This window comes from Scatophagus argus, chromosome 13 (assembly GCF_020382885.2).
Source record: "Scatophagus argus isolate fScaArg1 chromosome 13, fScaArg1.pri, whole genome shotgun sequence".
NCBI lineage: Eukaryota > Metazoa > Chordata > Actinopteri > Scatophagidae > Scatophagus > Scatophagus argus.
The window spans coordinates 19,038,911-19,059,429 of NC_058505.1; the positions used below are offsets into that span (position 1 = coordinate 19,038,911).

Sequence of the window (20,519 nt, forward strand, 5' to 3'; positions counted from 1 at the left end):
TATTGAAATTAGTTGTCTTATACTGTAGTTACATTTCAACCATAGACAGCTGGGATAGGCTCGAGCCCCCTGACAGATAAGCGGTATAGAAAATGGATGTATGGATGCATGGATATACTGCAGTTACAATCACGTCTTCCGAATAACACTGGACCTCTGATAGGTAGGATTTAGCTGGCAGGCACCTGACCTGCTACACTAGGATAAAAGACACATACTGCCATATGTCAGGGTGGACACACACACACACACACACACACACACACACACACACAAGTGCATACATGGAGAGAACAGGCAGATTACTTCAGTGCTGATTAACACATGACTGAGATGCAGCCTGCTTCGATTGAGGAGAGCTGAGGAGCAGAATTATCAACAGATACCGTCAGAATGAAGGTAAGGCCACTTCCTCAGAGCTGTCCTGTCCTCAAAAAGGGAAATTTAAAATGAAATATTTGCATTCTCAACCATAACTGATACAACTGAAAGTTTAATGGTTGTCATAATTTCCCATGATTACCTTGCTTTAGTGCCTCTGTCTAAACAGCAGATCGAATGAACAGTTCAGCGTCAGCTTTGCATACTGTGATTCTTGTGAAATGTTGCTGCAGATTCTTCATTCCACTTAGCAGCACTGCAGGACTTGAACCTGCTCGATAAAGCGCAGCAGGTTGCAGAGGCCTGACCCTGTTGGGGGTTTTCCTGTGTAAATCCCAGGTTAAGAGGCTGCTAGAGAGGCTAAACTACTTAGCACTGTCCACACAGTCTGCTGCTTCTGCCAATGCAGTAATTAGTGCTTTCACTTACATTCAGTGGTAGAATGTTAAACACTTGGAGAGAAAAACACCCATTAATGTGTCTGCTTTAAAAAGACATTGTACATCCCCACTGAGCTCACCGTTCAATTTAGATTGGTGTAAAGACTGATACCATGAATTGTTGTTCTCTGCTTGTATTGTCCTATCGATTCACTGTGAGATGTTTCAGAGAGGATGAAGAGGCGTAGATGATCTACTCTCTGCAGTCCTCTCTCCTGGTGCAACACTCAAACCCCCAACCACAGCAAAATAAATCATTGTAAATTTCAGAATTATTATCAATAAATGTATCAATTTAATGATATCTTTTGTAAATTTTCAATTCAATTCAATTCAGTTTATTTATATAGTGCCAATTCAAAATCTAAGTTAGGAAAAAGATTGACTCTTTGGGAACCAAGAGCTGGTTAGTGAACCAACACCACATGGAGAGCTCAAGCCCAGACAAAAGACATCAGTGCACATTCTTGTTATTTCTGAAATATATTGTTGAAGGAAGATGAAGTAGAGTGAGTACCTGACCTGATGTCTGCTAGACTTTCATCTGCCTACACTAGATGGCAGCACTGTAATGTTAATCATGTAAGAAAGCTCATCACTGCGTTGTCCACATTGGGCAGCCATTCATCAAGAGGATTATTAGTTATTATCTTTTATCAAGAGATACGGTTTAGTGAACATAATCCTTGAATTATCTCTGGCTGCCTTAATCAAATTTGGAATAGGGCATTCTCCTGTATGTAGGTTGAAACTGCAAAAAGTCAGTTGTTTATTAGATTTTATTAGCCTTATAACAAACACAGAATAATGCTTTCACATCCCATAAAAACAGTTCTAAATTATTTTGTGATGTATTTTCATTAAGTTTCAAATCTTCCAGAAGACTTTTTTGCACTTAATTACTGGCCTTGATAAAGGAAGCAGAGACACATATATGTGGCCATATGCTACATAATACAACGATAATACAATGATCAAAACAAATGTGTAAACTCTCTTTAAAATGAAATGAGTATTAGTTCAAATAAGCTGAAGCAAGCAAGACATCATTTCTATTGTTTCTTTTGCTATGTGAAAGATACTTTCTCTTGTCAGAGGCATCTCAAAATGCAATCATTTTTGGCCTTCCAAGAATGTAGTGCCTTTCCTTATTTTCGTATTGTATTAGCTATATTTGTTGCACCTCTTTCAAATATTGCTTTGAACAAGGTGTTCTGGTTCAGTTTTGTATTTACTTGCTAATGCTCATGTGCACCCATCTCAGGCTTTCCAGGCTCTCACCACTTGGCAGAAATTACAGTTATTCTACCAAGGGATTCTGGATAATGGAGGCAAGTCATTATTTCCATTTTCATAAATGCAATTACTCATGTGTCTTCAATTATATAGTCTTAGACATTTATGTCAGACATTAGAACAACCTTTGCTTGATCTGTGCTTTTCTCTGTCTAGACAAGAGGACAGACGATTGGCTGCTGGTTTACTCTCCTGTGCCAATCAGCTGCATCTTTCTCTGCTATCTGGTCATTATATGGGTGGGGCCAAAGATGATGGCGAAAAGGAAACCAGTCAACCTTAAACCCGTCCTGATAGTTTACAACTTTGCCATGGTCTGCCTGTCTGCATACATGTTCTATGAGGTACTACTGTACTGTATGTGGGAACATAAACTAAACATTGTAAGGAATGTAGGTAGCTGAGAAGAGGTTAGTGTAGGAAGACATGTAGGGCATTCCATTGTTTGCATTTCAGCTGCCTCCGAACATTTGGTGATCATTAAAACCTAAATCATCCAAGATGGTATCTTGCGTTAGTGAAGCAGTGATGTATGGAACATTAACAGATGCAAAAAGATGTCAAGTCTCCAGACTAGCTTTAAAGCTGCCCCATGATAACAATGGCACAAATGACTTTTCGTATGGTGAAAGGGGCTGCTCATAGTGACAAACCCACAGAGTTTGTGAACATAGTAGAGAAATTAGTAATTAAATAGCTGATTATAGAGAATATCAACTTAAAAGGTGCTACTATTTCACTGTTGTGTTTGCAGTTTTGTTTCTGTTGCCCCAAAGTGCATGAAAAAATAATTTTTACAGTTACAACTGGACAAAAATCCTCAGATACTGTAATATGTATGTACCCTGTCCATCAGTGAGGCAGGAAGTGACTTCACCCATTCACAGCCAATTTCATTTTGACAAAATGGGACGAAGGGTCGCTGTGCTGACTGAGAGAAACCAAAGCACTGATGAAAGCAGCTTTTGTCTCTTGTCAGTTCACAGCCTCTTCCTGGTTGGCCAGATACAGCCTGCTGTGCCAGCCTGTTGACTACAGCAGCAGCCCACTTGCCATGAGGGTAAATCTTTTACCGCATCATACTTTATGTAAGGATTTCTATTTAAATCTCCACTCTGGAATTAGTTTTATGCATCCATACACACATGTTTAGGTGTCTTGATGACCAAAATATTCTGTAAAAGTACCTCACAAAATGTGAATCCCAAAATTACAGCTTAATTTTCCCTTTGGAAAATGTGAAACAAATTATCCATCCAGTTTTTAAAATGTTAAAAAAAGCAAATAATTGCACATTTTTTTTGTTGGACAGATGGCTAGAGTTTGCTGGTGGTTTTACTTCTCCAAAGTCATAGAGCTCAGTGACACTGTGAGTATGAATGGAGTGAAAGGAAGTTGTCAAGAGTTTTGTTTTCATTTTCACAGTAAGAGTTCCATTTATTATCTGTTGCACCTGTGCATGTGTTTCGTTCCTGCAGTGCATCCATATACAAAAACACATAGCTGCAAGACCTTACTGTTCACTTATATTTGTGTGTATTTGTGTGATTCAGATATTTTTCATTCTGAGGAAGAAGAACAGTCAGCTGACCTTTCTACATGTCTACCACCATGCCACCATGATCTTCAACTGGTGGGCTGGAGTTAAATATGTGGCTGGTGGCCAGTGTGAGTACATGCCAACCCACCAAGAACACACACTGAAATATATGCTCAACTGTATGTAATACTCATCCTCTGTATCTGTCCATAGCTTTCCTGATTGGTCTGATCAACTCCTTGGTCCATGTAGTGATGTATCTGTACTACGGTCTGGCAGCTTTGGGACCGAGCATGTCCAAATACCTCTGGTGGAAACGCTACCTCACCTCCCTGCAGCTAGTCAGTATTATGTGTGTGTGTGTGTGCGCACCTCAGTGACATTAGTGCCTTCATTTCATTCATTTTGGTGATCAGCTCTCGTTTTATATCTTTAGCATAATTCATTCTTTTCATTTTTAAATAAAAGACAGCTTTGAAAAAATATATGACTTCTTGCATCCTGTATATGAAACTATGGTGTTGGAAGTATTTAAGTACACTGGTAATTGTCTTCGAATTACAACTGTTCAGGTATACAACATTATCTTAAAATGTTCAAAAAACTTGGTGTGCTCAGCTTTGACAAGCCTAACATGAGGCCTGCTGCTTCTTTTGTCATTGTTCTGACCGCATAGACAGATTAACAGCACTGATGCCCCTCAACGGAAGACTGACCATCTGTTTTCTTTTACTTAGCCTGATGAAGAGACAAAGGATCCGGTAGGGTTTTATCTGTCTATATGGCTGCAACATACAGCATATAGGTCAGTACTGTGACTGACTTCCATTATGTAACAATAATTGTACTGACCTTAGAGGTGACCCCCCAAGCCTTCATTAACAGGTGTTTTCATAGTTTGGCGAACTGAAGCCGAGGCTGAGTTGGTTGACTGTGTATGAGGGGTTTCTTTTGTATTTTTTAGAAGTAATTATATACTGTATATGGACAAAGGAGGTGTGTGTGGAGTGGGACGAATAGATGCATAATGTCCATTGTATACATTCACACACATAATCCCTGCCTGGGTATTGAATAGGCTAATATAGTTTAGATTCTGACAATTTTGTTTTTGAACTGACATAAGTTGACGATTTGTAGCTCTCCATTGACTTTTATTGCAAGACTGAGCCTCCTTGTTGCACCAACATTGTATCCCAAGTCATCAAATAACAACGCCATCATCATCAAAGTCTGACTGACTATACAACATATAAGATGTAAAAAACAATGGTACAAATTATTGATAATTATAGTGTAATAACTGGGTGTACTGTGTGACAACCACAGAAGAAAAGAGATACTGTGGTACAGCGATACTGTGAAATGCTCTGATTTATTCTGCTTCTTCGGTGCTAGTATCAGTTTTCCCAAAGTGAATCCTAAATTCCGTTTGGTTCTGAGTGTGCACCAGATTTGAGTTTGAGAACTCGGTTTTTCTGTCTTTGGCTGCAGTATAGGAGGAGCTGTTGCTCTGCCTTAAGCCATCGCTTAAGGTGCCCAGACTGTCACTTGGTATTGTGCGATTCTCTCTATCTTTCTCTCTCTCTAATTTCTCCTGTCTGTCTGTTTGCCTGTCTCCCTCCCAGCTCCAGTTTTTCATAGTAACCATCCACACCACCTACAACCTGTATGCAGACTGTGACTTCCCTGACTCCATGAACATGGTTGTGTTGGCCTACTCTCTCAGCCTCATCGCTCTCTTCAGTAACTTCTACTACCGCAGTTATCTTGCCAAGAAGAAGGAGAGCAAGGACACATAGGGAGAGAGACAGAGAAAGAAACCAGATCTATATGATACAGTAACAGACATTAAAAACTGGAGAGTGGCAGGATTTCAAAATGGCAAGGTGGAACAGAAAAGGAAACGAAAAAGAAAGATGACAGAGGTATGAAGACTTCTGAAAATTTCTGCTTGTTTGTTATGTTAAATAAGTCATGTTAGTTATATGATAGAAATTACTGTTTGATGTCTTGCATGTAAAAAATACTTACACTTACATATTTATAAAAACCTACAGTGGCACCTTATTTGTAATTGTAATAAAATCAATTTTCCATCTTATGTGTTATGAATGATATTTTGGTGCCACATAAGCACAAATGTTAAGATATATTATGGTGGGCTTTGATTTAGTAAATTCATTCACTCCTTCTTTTCATTCATCCAGTACAACCCCAAACACACTCAACACACATTAACCCTTGTTTCATCACTCCCTTCCCCCAGCTGCTAATAGATGAGACTGTCTAATCACCAATGGAGTCACTTTATTCACTCGTACACCCATTGGCTGGCAGTCACACCCAATGAACTGTTGGCTGCCATTAGCTCTGTGGAGCTCTCCATGTATCCCTTCCCTGTTTCAGATCAAGGTTCCCCTCCCCAGTTTTCCTCTCTTACCAAGAGGGAAAACCCAGCCCACCCAACAAACCCCTCCCCACCGGCTCCATCTGTCATGATGTACAAGTACAATTGAGTTAAATGATCCCATCCACTCCACCTTGTGGACAGAAATGAAAGAATCATTAGAGGAGTGACTGAATTAACCACATCTGCTTCCCTTGCATTATATTTCCCCTGCCATCATCACTTATTCCCTTTTTGTTCACTATCTACTTCTCTACTTTTATCTCCCACAGCATATTGGTTTTGACTGTCCTCTGTTCCAGACTCAACAGGGAGCAGACAAAATAACAGAACCCAACATGAAAAAGCACTTTGAAGTGACTAAATCAAAGTTCCAGAGGCAGCTACTCAGGCAAGCCTTTTTAATACCCATCAGCACAATGTGGCAACGCCTCTCTCAACAAAGTTCAGAGAATCACCCCTTTATGTGTGAGTTTTTCAAAGCAACATGAAACAACTCACAAAGCAAACAGAAGCCAAACTAGTGTTTGTGAAAAATGGCATTTTAGTATAGCAAAATTATTGCTGAGTAAAAAGGAAAATGTTATGACAGTAGAAGGTAAAGTTGTGTTCAAATCTGACCGGAGAATGAAATCATTACTTCTTTGACATTTCAGAAGGGTACAAAGACTTCTTTCATTATATGCATTTTTTACACCAGGTAAAAGCGCAGGTGTAACTAATAGCATTAGCGGTGACAGCATTAATATGCATCAGTTTCAGGGCTCTGTATGCTTGCTCATAGGCAATTAACATAACACACAATTAACATGACATAAGATGTTGTTTTGTGATCTTTGAAAAGGCATACTGTAACAAGACTGCAATTAAAAACCCATTTGCATCAAAGTGACACAATAAAACTGACATAAGGAGTACAGAATGTAATTCAAATATTATGGTCTGATGCATTCCTATCCTCTTTAATACAATCAAATACGCTTGTGTAGAAAGTCAAATGAACTCTTAAGTGTTGAACAAGGTGGTAGATGAAGTTGGTAAGCCATCTTGTGTGAGTCATTATAACATCTAATTTCTTGGATGTATGATCTTGAAAGAACATGAGACAGTTGAGCTTTAGAACTGCAGCGTGAAATGAAACACATCTTCTTCCATTCTCCCTTTGGTGGATGGAAACTGGCACGCGACATGCAACATTTAACCCATATAGATGTAAACTCATTTCAGGACAGCAAGACCAGGAGGATCAGGACTTTGGGTGTTCTTACACTGTGCTCTGACATCGTATGAAAAAGCAGCCCCCTCGTTGCTTTGCTTGAGGTTATGGGAAAAAAAAAAACACAAACATGCAAGATTACCTTGGAAAAAGGTTATTTCTGTAACACAGTGCAGTATCTTATGAAAAGGCCTTGGTCAGTTAAATACATCCAAGCAGACATTCCTGATAGATTATTGTGTAAAGATAAAGCACTATTTGCCATGCTATGGCACGGTAATGAAAAGTGGTGACGCTGCTTCCTGCACTGATCGATGTGACAAGACATGAAACAAGAAGATCGCAAGCCAGCAAACACAGATTTAAACAATGCAGGTTTTTTTTAAGTGTTTTAAGAATTGACTTGGCTGGTGTTTAACAAGGAAGGAAGACAACATTTGTTAGGCCTCAGGGGTACATGCACCTCACTTTGATGAGAAAACTACAACAGATTTTGCCTACTTTCTTTATTATCAGATGAAAAACTCTTCTGAGGGCTGTGTGATGTCTGACACTTGGCTGACATCACACAGTAAGCATTTTGAAGGTTCTCTCTCTCTCTCTCTCTCTCTCTCTCTGTGTGTGTGTGTGTGTGTGTGTACAGCACCTTATGGCCAGCACTAAAATAACACAGAGCACACTTGTGTAGCAGTATAAGCCATATTTTGCTGCTGGCAAGTACTTAATCTGCTCTCCATCTCAGCACAAGTGTAATACAAACACACACACACACACACACACACACACACACAACTGATTGCCAGGAGCCCATTTAAAGAGTGATGTCCCTCAGTCTCAGTGCAGGCACAGCTCCAGGTTGATTACTGCTGAGTGCTGTACAGCTTAAGCATGACTGTCTTTCTGGCACACAGTCGCTTTGATCAACTTACAATTTTCCAACCACATGATGGGTTTCATCTTGAGTGTTTAGTGAGTTACGTTGCTTTTGAGAAGATGCTAGACTAGTTACAGGTGTCACATAAGCATTTATGCTCTTCACTTACATTTGACACGATCAAATAACCTTTGATGGGCGTGCATGTTAATTAAAATACTTTAAATGTCACAGTTGATACAGACATGAATAGACTAAAAATGAGCAACTGCTGTGCCATGAACATGCTTAAATCTATGCTTCTGAAATATTGTTTATGAATGACTTTGTGTCGGTCTCCGTGGTAACAGTAGTTAGCTGGTCTTTGGGCTGAGGTCAGCAGCGAGAGGCAGGCTGTAATTAATAATCAGGTTAGAGAGAGAAAGTATTTAAACGCTCTTGAAGCTGTGGCTGCTAACTTCCGAGCCAGTGAGAGAGACACAGATACACACTCACACACAAGGATACACACACACACACACACAAGCACACACACGCACACACATAATTGTTGACAGTGAGAGAGGTTTGGGAGTAAGAGGCTGATAAGTGTGCTTGAAGGTGAGCCACTGGGTTGTTTCATACAATGAGGGTTAACAAGAGGCTGGAGCAATCTCAACATGATGGTAGCACACTCAACCATAGCCAGGCTAGTGTTAATCAGCCAGACAACCAGCTAGTGGCTCCCTGTCAAGTGTGTGTGTCTGTGTGTAATTAAGCATGAAACTCTAGGTAGTGGCCAACACAGACTCTTGGAGGAGAGAAGGTCTTTTCGGTTTCTGCCTACATTTTCAGCCTCCAGTATAAATCACATCTGTTTGTCACCACTTGAGTGTGTCTGTATGTGCATGTCCATGTGTTTCTTTGTTTTCAACTGGAGAAGCCCCATCTGTTGGTGACATCGTCCCCATTTATGGACAATGGGATGAACAGAATGCCACCTGTATCTGTGTTATCAAAGGTATATGGGGAATTTGCCATTTACACTGACAGGCAGTTAGCTTGATTTATGGCTTTTATTGTTTGCTGTGGGTCAGACAATCTCAGACAAAAAGAGATTTGTTTCGGAGCTTGGGCTTGGGCTCACTGGGTGATTCAATTCATATTTGTGTGATCCTGATTATAATTTGCCCTGTTAGTCCAAATTGATTTCTGATAGAGCTGTCACTTTTTTTTTTAGAAAACTAGTGGGATGGCAGTGTCATTTGGTCGGTCAGTTGGTCCACCATGTCAATCCAAAATGAAATTTTTCAAAAAAAGTCGGATGGATTGCCATTAAATTTACACAAACAGCCCATCTTACTGGGTTTGTTGATCCCCTCTATTGCCACCATTTGGGCGACATTTATGGTCTTGAGTGAAGTATATAAACAGCTACTGAATGGTGTTACATTTTGGATTTAACCTAACAAAGGCAAATTGTGAATGAGCAGCTTTCTGTTACATGAAAATTTACACAAATAACACAAATATCTAATCGGAAGGCGGTTGTTGATGTAGTTATGTTATGTAATACAAAAAAATTAGATTTCATTGCTCCATAATGACACTTTCAGCATTGATGCCATTGGCCAGAATGAGAAAACTCTAAGCTGTTTCTTGTATTATTACTACTCATTTCTTTGTCTGTGTATTTCTAATATATACAGCAGGTCAAATAACAGACAAAAGTGACAAAATGACAAAATGAAAATTGCTGTCTTTTGCAACAGAAACCTGCCACTGCAAAACACTTGAAAGCTTTCAACCAATCGCTAAACCAATTACTGTGGCTAAATTGTGGTCCACTTCTCTAATCACATCTATTCACATTCACAACTAAAAAGTAAATGACTTTCTGGCATTTCACTCTTTAAACCTGGAGCAGATATAAGAAAAGAAGAAAAATCAACTTTTATTGGCAGTATATATATATTTTTACATACACACATACTGAATTTTACTGCTGCATTTATCCCATCCTTAGCTGAACACACACATGCAACACCCAGCAAATTACATGCAGTGAAACACACACAAGAGCAGTGGGCAGCATCAAGCACCCGGGGAGCATATTGGGGGGTTAAGTGCCTTGCTCAAGGGCACATCAGCCTGCTAATGAAGGGGGGAGGGGCATTTTATCGCAGTAATCACTCCACCACACCCAAATCTTTCCTGCCCGTCCGGTGGAGGAATTGAACCGGTGACCCTCCGATCACAAGCCGCTTCTCCAACCTCTAGGCCACGGCTGCCCCCCACACATATTTAAGGTTACAGGAGGTGAGTGCCACACATAAACTAACAAAACTTGCCTTGGACTTTTCACTGACTCAGTTTTACATCTACAGCCAAGTAAAACAACATAATTGATCTTGCTCAGTCAATTCAGTCAATTCCAAATGATAAAACTGATGTATCCAGCTGCATCATTGTCAGCAACAGAGCAGTCAAGATAAATCAGTTTTAATCATGCGCTTAGCTCTGTTTTTTTTTTTGTTTGTTTGTTTGTTTTCACAGCAGTGAGATTTTTATTAAGCTACATGTAATGAGGGGGAGAACAAATGCAGTGCAAAAGACCAGTGTGTTGGCAGCAACATTTCCATCAGGCGCCTATCAGTCTAAAGTACAGTAAAGCCTCTTACGCATCTTATTTTTGCTGTGCTAGCTTTGAGGACCTATAGTTCAGGCATGAGAAATTGAGAATGAACAAGCAGGTAATTGGAATGAACAAGCAGGCAATTTACCCCCCACCCTCTTTAGCTTATGGGTATTTTCATTGAATGTTTGTTAGTCTTTTTGAAGCTGTCATACTGTGGATGTCTTCTGGCTTTTCTGAGGTGGGCCTTCTGTCATGCCTGGTGGTTTTTGGTTATGCTTTGTTTCTTGATTTCAGTCCATGTGCGATGTTTCATGTTTGTCTTGTCATGTGTTTCCATGTTTTATGTTCAAGGTTTTTGTCATGTCCTGTTTTATTTTGAAAAGCGTCACTTCCCCTGTGTGTCCTGTTTTCTTGTAGCTTTGCTTTTAGTTTTCCTGATTGCTTTCTCCCTCCTGATGTGTGTCACCTGTGTCTCGTTGTCCTGTCTATTTAGTCCTTGTCTTCCCAGTCACCTTTGTTGGAGCGTCTGCATTCCCCCCCCCCCCCCCCCCCCCCCCCATGCCATGCCATGCCATGCCATGCCATGCCATGCCATGCCATGCCATGCCAGGAACGTGTTGTTGGTTTTGCCTTGCCTTGCCATGCCATGCCATGCCATGCCTAGTTTTTTGCCACAGTAAGTGTGTTTTTTGAGTTTAGCTTTGTTTTAATAAAAGACAAGTGTTTTTGGACCTCCACCACGCCTGCCTGCCTGCTCCTTTTTGACTCTGCATCGGGGTTCAGCTAATTTCTGCGTCAGCGACGACGCAACACAATCGTGACATCTTCAGCTCTATTTGCTGACCATCAACACATGGGTACAGTAATTAAATGCAGAAACACAGAAGTCCTGTCCCTACTGAGAAAGTTTCACAGCTTTTGGCTTTTAACATATCTCTTCAGCTCTGAATGAGAAACCAGGTAATGCTTGGATCGCATGAGGACCCACACATGACAATCTGAGTAAACCAAGATGAAATTCCAGGCAATTTCAGACAAATAATATCTAATAAGTGTTATTTAGTGCTTACATGCTTAAATATTTAGTATCTTAAATTGTGATTCTATCTTGCAGTATTTATCTCTCGAAAATATAATATGTAGATAAACTAATAATTAAAACCAACTAAAAATATGACAACTTCTATTCATTGGCATGCTCTCCAATACAATACAAACCTCTTTGTTCTCCATTCAGCCCAGCGTACGCCTTCACCTCTTTACATTATTCAAGGCAGAAAGGTATTTCTCGACACCTCCTTTCTTCTCCTCCTCCTTTCTTTGCTCTGCTTGCCTTTCATCTGCTCTGCTGATCTCTTTACTTTGCTCCACTTTCAAATCTCCTCACACTTGCCTCTCCTCTCACCCATGTATTCTCTCTTTTATGCCCCATTCTTCGCCCCACCCAGTCTTTTCTCTTCTTTCCTCTAAACTCTCCAGTCTTTTCCTGGCTTCACTCATGCTCCTTATCCCCCCTTGTCTATTTCCTACCATCCTTTCCTCTCATCTCCCTCTAACCCTTCCTTTCTCCTCCTCCTCCCCTCCTGCCGTCACTCCTCCTCTTACCACCTCAGTTTACCCTCTGATGATTGCCGAGCACATTTCATTTGACATAAAGACAAAGGGCTGAGTACACATGTGGTTTCTCTGCAAGTCCTGTGTAATATGAAATATTAATGTGGGCATAATTTGGCTCCCTGGATGAGGGGTGGATGAGGGGGTGGTGTGGGCTTTATAATCACCAGTGACTGCAGTTTCCTTCCCCAAAGGATGGTAAGACTGTCAGGATGGATTGAGAAAGAGTAAAGATAACAACAACAGAATGCTTACTGTTGGCGACTACCATGGCCTATTTCTGTCTCTGTGTTTAATGGTTGTATTGGCTCATTGCCCAAGTTACTGAGGCAGCTTTCCCTGTCAGGCTTTTCAAAGTTAAAGGTGCTATGTGCAGCATTTTTCAGCCATCAGCAGTCATGGTCAAATTGGTTTTGATAGACTGGTATAATTACCATAAACAATTGGAAGCCTCTCTTGCACGCCAGTGGATTTTCTGGTCTTACGTCTCATAAGATACATAAGAGTTATCTATGGTATTATTATTAAAAACACGTTGCTGCAAAAATGTTCCTACTTGTTGCTTCTTCTCCCTTTGCTCTGTCTGTTTCTCATTGATTTCTTCAGTTTTTATTCTACCGCACAGTTTTATGAAAAACTCTCCTTGATCCAGTCCAACAGCATATTGCTGCTTAAAATATTATTTTCTTAACCAGAGCCTAGCTACACATCTAGCAAACATGGAGGAACCATAGTCCTGTTTATTTAGCCTATTATAGCTTCTGATCTCTAATTCTGATTGGTGATGGGTGCCGCTGTACGCACAAGTAAAACTATGCTCTGCTATTCTTTCTTTGCTGTTATTTTATAAAGCGTACTTGCTTGTAATATCGTACAAAAGCAGCAAAAATTAGTTTCTGTGGCTAGCTGAACAAGGACACTCTCCACACCTTTGGCACAAAGTCAATTACATGTTGGAATGTGTGCTAATTTATGTATTGCAGTCCCTCGTCTGCGGTCGATTCAGTCACATCTGTCCACCTCTGTGTCACTCTTTTAGGGATTAATTTGATGAATTATAACATACCACACAATTTTTTGCATCTCAACCAAGCATGTACACACACACACAAACACATACACGCTGGGTATCACACAGACAAGGTTACAATTTGTCTTTCGCATGTTTAATTCTCTCCCTTTACATATATTTTCTCTTTCACTCGTCCTCATTCACTCCCTCACACAGACAGACAGACAGACACATACACGTCTCTCACACACACTCACAGAGGCTACAGTTGCATCACCAGTGAATTACCATGCCGTTCCGCGTTATTAAACATGACACTCTGCCCAGATAATGGAGCCTTTCTTCATCTCAATTTGGAAGGCTAATCTTATTGCTTTGATTAGCAGCAGCTTCATTTGCATATCAAGGCCTCCCCTCCTTTAATTCCTCCATCGCAAATCCCCTCTTTATAGCTGCAGATAAAAGGAATCAATCTATATGTATCTTTCTTTAGAATCTTCCCCCACTCCTTTGCCTTCCGCTCTCTTGTTCTGCGTTAACTCCTTGTTCATATTCATCTTTTTTTTCTTGTTTTCCATAGTCACCATCAGCTCAGTGTACTCGTCATTATTTCTCTCCTTCTTGGCAGGTATGGAAAAGTGTCTCTCACAGAATAAGAAGGCAAGCGAAAGTAAAGCATGACTTCACTGTGATGTGATTGGACATTATGACCGGTAATCCTAGTTACTTATTGTCCAGCAGAATTCACCCTCGAGGAACTAAGATCAGAAAAAGGGAATGTTTCAGCAAAAGTTTAGATTGCAACCTACCATTAAATTGTAACCATAAATGTACATCTTCGACAATAAACTTAAACAACTGCACCTTGGTCACTATGTGCTGCTGTGGACTTAGTTGGATATGATTTGACCTTCCGACAAGTTAAACACAATAAACAGAGTGAATAATTGTTCATTTTGGGTCCAGCACCTCCTACATAAAATCAAATTCTGGTGGCAGGAGACACAAGTACCTCACGTCATTATTTTGACATTTGGATAAGATTTAGCCTCCCACTAAATCTGATCACACTTAATTTTCAACCTAATGGCCTCAGCCAAACACCACTCCACCCTGTAAACCAGGAAGATGACACAACAGGAATTTGTGTATTTAATTTATTTGTTGGTACAGCTTGTTGCTCTGCACTTGTGGCAGATGGAGTAGGATCTAAAATGAGTTGGTGATTTCTGTCATACCAGCGATCGCTGCAAGGTCGGTTGCACTCACCGACGAGCATCAATATTACTTTACACAGGGTGGATGTTATGAAGGTTTATTTCTGCATTGCAAGCTGTAGGAGTTTATTTGGATTAATGCTCAAATACATGCTTAAAGATGTGGTGGACATCTGGGCATCTGATTAAAACTAACCAATTTTCCAAAGCAATCACAATACAGCTCAATAATATCCTTTCATATTATATTTGTGTGTGTTACAGAAAGACCATCATGCTGAACCTGAGGCATTACTGTTCATTATGCTTCGTTAATTACTTAATCACATGTGTGTTAAAACACAGCACATCATTTTAAGGTAATTAACACATTTTTATAGTGCATTATAGACTTAGTAAAGATAGCGTTGATACTTTATTAGTACAGATCCAACAACTCTCATCTCAGTGGTGGAAAAAGATAATTTACTGTAAAAGTACCTTTACTTTTTTTGTAAAAGTACATTTACTTTCATAGTGTAAAAAGAGCGATGTCAAAAGTCCCATTACAAATAAAAGCTATGCATTTGAAATATACTTATATAGAAGTACTATTACAGGTTTAACATCATCATCGTCAAATATATTAAGCGAGGCCAAACGTGCATGAGAGCTAAAGGTCAACCTGAGCCTCGTGTAACATCACAGTGCTGTATGTGAACAATATAAAGGTGTGGGCGCGCGGGGGGGTTAAACTGCCTTTCTGCACTTCTGTACAATGACCTCTTGTATGTGTGTGACTGTGTGCGAGAGACAAAAAGGAAGAGATAGTAAAAAGAGGGAGAGAGGGAGAGAGAGGGAGAGAGAGGGAGATAGTGGTTTCTTTTATAGGATGTTGGCCAATATTATGTTTTATGTATCTATAAAGAGCTTCAAGGCCATGATGACTTTTTACGGTTTAGAAACACTATCAGTGGTCTGTGAAAGTGGCTGTGTTGTGTGAGATCGAAGTTAAGCGCAGCTCTTACCTATTCACAATTTGTCAGAATTAGAAGCCTGAGGTGCTTTAGCCATGTTGCCACCTTAATGGACAGCTTTAGAACCACCAATGTGTTCAAGCAACATTATACTGTAATTTTGTGGCCATGTATTGAGTTCTTCTTAGAGGGCGATTTAAGAAGGGCTTGTTTTTGCCTCTAGTTTGCTGGTTTCATTCAATTTGCCACAACACACATACACATACAAGCACACACACAAATACACATCTACCTCACTTGTAATATTATTTACAACAATCTGTCTACGCTTACACAAATATGTAAGTTGTAAAGTACTGAAATGACTCGTATAAAGATTTTTCTGTGCCAACCTATGAGTAAAGACCTTTGACGAGTACACGATGATCCTTTTACAGATCGGACCATTCACAATGTAAGATAACAATGCACTTCAAATGGAGAGATTATATTCTGAAACAAAGAGATTTTTTTTTATTTTATTTTATTTGATTTTAGAGTGTACAGCAGTAAAAGTGGAGGGTGCGACCATAAAGCCATTGCAGGAGAGTTCAGTGACCTGGAGGTGAGCTCCCAGCTCACCCTGATGAGCAGTCAGCATTTTACTCACTGCTTGGGAACTCCATAAATGCCCGTTTATGCAGGTTATTGCCCTGTCCCTCGCAGCCTATTGTACTCATCATCTTCAGCTTTAATTGCTCTCTTGTGTCATCACATGCAGATGAGGGAGGTGGTGAGAGGTGTACGGTATATAAGCAGGGAACAGTCTCTGTCTTAGTACCTTGCTTCTCCCTCAGCTTGCCTCAGCATCTCTGCTCTCAGACCTCCACCCACCAAACACCACTGAAATGGCCTTTGCTGGAAGATGGGAAACTGAGACCCAGGAGGGATACGATGAGTTCTGCAAACTGATTGGTGAGACAGACTCAATCAGAAACTACGCAAACATTTTATTTCTCTGTCCACTCTGAAATACTTACAAGCTCACACTTCTTTTCTTTTCCACTTATAGGTATCCCTAATGATATCATTGAGAAGGGCCGTAACTACAAGCTGATCACAGAGGTCACCCAGGATGGTGATAACTTCTCCTGGACCCAAGTCTACCCCACAAACGTCAGGTCCACCAACAAGTTCACCATCGGCAAGGAGTGTGACATGGAGACCATCGGAGGAAAGAAATTCAAGGTAGGAAGTTCAAAGCTGAGGTTCAAGCTGTGCAGGGCAGAAATATAAATTGATGAGGATGAGGATGAGGATGAACCCAGCAGAAAGGGAAGGGAGGATGAATGTTCTGTGACTGATTATAACCTGTCCATTTTCAGGCCACTGTGCACATGGAGGGAGGCAAGCTGAGTGTGACCTTCCCCAACTACCACCACACCTCTGAGATCAGTGGAGGCAAGCTCATTGAGGTAAACACACTCATACAGGCTTTTAGCACTGAGAACTCAACGTGGTGACAGCAGTTATTACACTCAACACCCCACAGGGATTATTAGAGTCATTAATGTAATATTTCTTCAGCCAAGGACAGGCATTTGCTAGGGAGAAAAACAGTCTCAAACATAAAGTAGAGCCGTGCAAATGAGTGCATCTTAAAAAGCAATTCCTCACATTGACCCTTTTAAACCTGAGTGAGATAATGCTCTAAATGTTACAGTTTGGCAGCTCAGTGTGTTTCTACGGCTATTTATTGAGAAAATTCAAATTATAAATTATTGGAAAATTAGGATGGTAGTACAGTATTCCAAGAAGTCAAGCATTTGGATTAAAAAATGTTACCGTAGAGGTGTCAGTCACCAGTGAGACTGATTGGGGGAACATTTACATTTTTCTTACACTGTTGTGTTACAAAAGCAAGGCACTAGAAAAATATATTCTCTGCTTTAATGATTCACTACTTTCTCTCTCTCTCTCTCTCTCTAGACCTCCACAGCCGGTTCTGTAGTGCTGAAGAGAACCAGCAAGAAGCTGTAGATGCTGCCTGACCTTAGACCTGTCACAGTTAGAATGGGGACCTCAGAACTACAGCTACTGCTATCAATAAACTAAGAAAATGAACATGAATCTTTGTTTCTGTCCTCGCTTTCTGGTGTGTGTGTTATTGTGTATCCCCTTTTTTTAAGGGTAATGTGTGATCTTTAAACATGAAAAGGTCAGCAACTGCTTCTTTTGATATATGAGTTTATGCAAGAAATAACCTTTGATTAATGCCACAGCTGAAAGAGAGTCAGTGGATTCAGCTTTGTGGGGTTTGGCAGCAGAAGCAGCAAAACAAGACTTCTATTGAAATGATTTTGACTCTTTGTAATATGCTTAACTCAAACAAGTTAACCTATGAGCCATGTGAAAAGGGTTATAAGGATTCCTTATAGAACATTAAGCCTTATTAGCACCAAAATGTCCATGTATCTCTCACCACAGACTTGAAATGGCAATGGTCACTTAGTTTGCAATGTGTTAGATTGTGAAGACAGAATTCTGAGGATAAATGAGAAAAGACAAAAAGAGGACATGATAGAGAGGATGGCAAAAACCATGCAATAAGACTGTAATGCCTGTTAAGGATTTTACCTTTAAGCCACTTTTGATCAGCTTTTTCAAATGTCCAGGAAAACCTGCCAGATAGCCATTAAAATCAAAGTTATGCTAGTGAGAAAAACAGTCTCAGACAAAAAGTAGAGCTGTGCAAATGAGTGCATCTTAAAAAGCAGTTCCGCTGTCTTACATTTCTCTAAATGTTTGGCAGCTCCATGTGTTTCTATGGCTATTTTGATTTTGAGAAAATTTAAATGATAATTTTTTTTTTGGATAATTAGGATGTTAGAACAGTATTCCAACTAGTCCATTAATGACTGCCTGTTACTGTAGAGGTGTCAGTCTTACAAAGTCCTATACTTAAGTCCTACTCAGCTAAGCTCGCAGGTCTGTCGGTGGACGTAAACAAGCAGCCATTACCGCAGAGGTTTCTCTTTTGAAAATCCATGCAGTAAGACTGTAATGTCTGTTAAGGATTTTACTTTATAAGCACTTTTGATCAGCTTTTACTAAGAAGTATGTCCAGGAAGCCAGTCATTAAAATCAAGGTTATATACTAAGAAACTTTCCAACAAAACTTGGTCAACTTTAAACTAGTCAGCTGAAAAATCAAAATCCCAGTAAAATGTCCTGTAACTGACACTTTACTTTTTTTCTTTTAGTGAATTATTCTCAATTGTATTTGGAAACATTAATCTCTCATTCATTCAGGCTTCATTTGTCATCCATTCTCTCGCTGTCAGTGAAAATGATTGATTTTGTCACCCTAATAATGGCAGCATCACTAAAGAGCACAACACATACAGTAAATCAGATGGTTTCAGGTAAATTAATCCTGATTCTAGACAGTCATGATACATATGGTTCCTGCTAGAAAGTCAGACAGAGTAAGGGGCTGAGAGAAAGTCAGTCTTTATAATTATGTCATACAAAATGCTGTGCATACTCTGGCTTCCTCCCACAACCCCAAAAACATGCACATTAGGTTAATTGGCTACTCTAAATTGCCCCTAGGTGTGAGTGTGTGAGTGTGTGGTTGTCTGTCTTCGTGTGTTGGCCCTGTGATTGACTGGCGACCAGTCCAGGGTGAACCCCGCCTCTTGCCCGTAGTCAGTTGGGATAGGCTCCAGCTCCCCCGCGACCCTGGCGGATAAGCGGTATAGAAAATGGATTGATAAATGCTGTGCAAAATTCATAGTTTTTGCATTCATTTGATGGGATCATTTGACATCTCTTTTAATACACCTCTCCCTCTATTAATAATGAATCAGATGACATTTAAACATTATTCAACAAATCTCAAAATTTGTTTTACTCTAACCAACAAAGGCCTTTTCCTTTGAAGTCAACAACGACTAATCCAAACTATAAAATCAAATATGGTGCAGGTGAGGATATCTTCCTAAAGTGCTGCTCTGCTGCAGTGCACTCAGTGCTGCCACTGGTGATGGATGCTATATTGCAGCAACACGGTTGATTAAAATGGTTCTTATTATCTTTAAATTATGAGGCATGTTAATTCCTGATCTGTGCCTAATTCTTTTGACAGTCACTGACAGACATAAATACTGACTGCTTTCTCTTTTCAACACGGCTCTTTTCATTTGTTTCTACTTTTCTTTTCTGCTTTCCTGTCCTTAAATTCATATTTTCCTTTTGCATACCTCTTGTTTCTCGTCTATGGTTTCCTTTCCTTTTTGCTTCTGTACTCCCATTCTCTTCTGTCCTCTCCCCGCATGTCCTCTCTTTTCCTCCCCTTCTTGTCTCTCTGCATCTACCCTATTTCTCGGTGGCTTCCAGCCAAGCAAATAATCAGTTAATTAACCAGCTCAGTCCCAGGATCATTGTAGCAGCTCTCAGAGGAGCACTGTAAAGGCTCTCATGTCTCTAAATTTACAGCTTCATTAAGTGGACTGGAGTAAGGTACAAATCTTTTGAATAAAATTGCCAGACCAGAGCCTCAGTGCATGTGTGTATGTGTGTGTGTGTGTGTGTGTGTTTGTGTGTGCACACGCGCGCTGGCCTTGACTTGAGAGCTGGTGACTCAATAGCTCCCTAATGAAAACAAAATCTCGTTTTTTTGCCTGTGAGGTGGCAATTGTTTTGGTGTAATAATGAGACACCCTCTCTTGCTGGCACCGATGCAATCAAGATCTTATACTCCTGGAAAATTAGGGTTGGAAGGCAACAAGCAAGGTGTCATTTGAGCATGTTTGTGTAGCTCAGTGCTGCTGCAATCACTCTGCAATATTACTTCCTTTGTCCTGACAGACAAACAGGCCTAATTGGCTATTTCCAAGGCTACCGTTTCTGATTGGCCATTCTGCCTCTTTGTGATTGGTGTCCATCTAGGCAACCAGAAGTGG

At 40.2% G+C, this 20,519-nt stretch overlaps 2 protein-coding genes across 2 annotated transcripts; both read left to right on the top strand.

The window, feature by feature from the left end:
* The first annotated feature begins 393 nt into the window (after positions 1 to 393).
* Positions 394 to 5,459, top strand: elovl8a (ELOVL fatty acid elongase 8a). Its single transcript, XM_046408627.1, has 8 exons — positions 394 to 399; positions 2,086 to 2,152; positions 2,274 to 2,461; positions 3,097 to 3,177; positions 3,430 to 3,486; positions 3,671 to 3,785; positions 3,871 to 3,998; positions 5,286 to 5,459. Exons 1-8 carry the CDS (start codon positions 394 to 396, stop codon positions 5,457 to 5,459), a joined length of 816 nt encoding a protein of 271 aa, XP_046264583.1.
* Positions 5,460 to 16,382: 10,923 nt separating this feature from the next.
* LOC124069764 (gastrotropin-like) lies at positions 16,383 to 17,670 on the top strand. Its single transcript, XM_046409183.1, has 4 exons — positions 16,383 to 16,527; positions 16,625 to 16,800; positions 16,938 to 17,027; positions 17,542 to 17,670. The coding sequence occupies exons 1-4, from the start codon at positions 16,461 to 16,463 to the stop codon at positions 17,590 to 17,592; spliced, it is 384 nt and encodes a 127-aa protein (XP_046265139.1). The 5' UTR covers positions 16,383 to 16,460; the 3' UTR covers positions 17,593 to 17,670.
* Positions 17,671 to 20,519: the final 2,849 nt, after the last annotated feature.

Bases quoted from the DNA above. Each gene is read 5' to 3' on its own strand.
- LOC124069764 (XM_046409183.1), top strand. From the start codon at position 16,461: ATGGCCTTTGCTGGAAGATGGGAAACTGAGACCCAGGAGGGATACGAT. The intron at 16,801-16,937 runs GTAGGAAGTTCA...GTCCATTTTCAG, and splicing joins TCGGAGGAAAGAAATTCAAG to GCCACTGTGCACATGGAGGG. The intron at 17,028-17,541 runs GTAAACACACTC...CTCTCTCTCTAG, and splicing joins GTGGAGGCAAGCTCATTGAG to ACCTCCACAGCCGGTTCTGT.
- elovl8a (XM_046408627.1), top strand. The intron at 2,153-2,273 runs GCAAGTCATTAT...TTCTCTGTCTAG, and splicing joins AGGGATTCTGGATAATGGAG to ACAAGAGGACAGACGATTGG. The intron at 3,487-3,670 runs GTGAGTATGAAT...TGTGTGATTCAG, and splicing joins TCATAGAGCTCAGTGACACT to ATATTTTTCATTCTGAGGAA.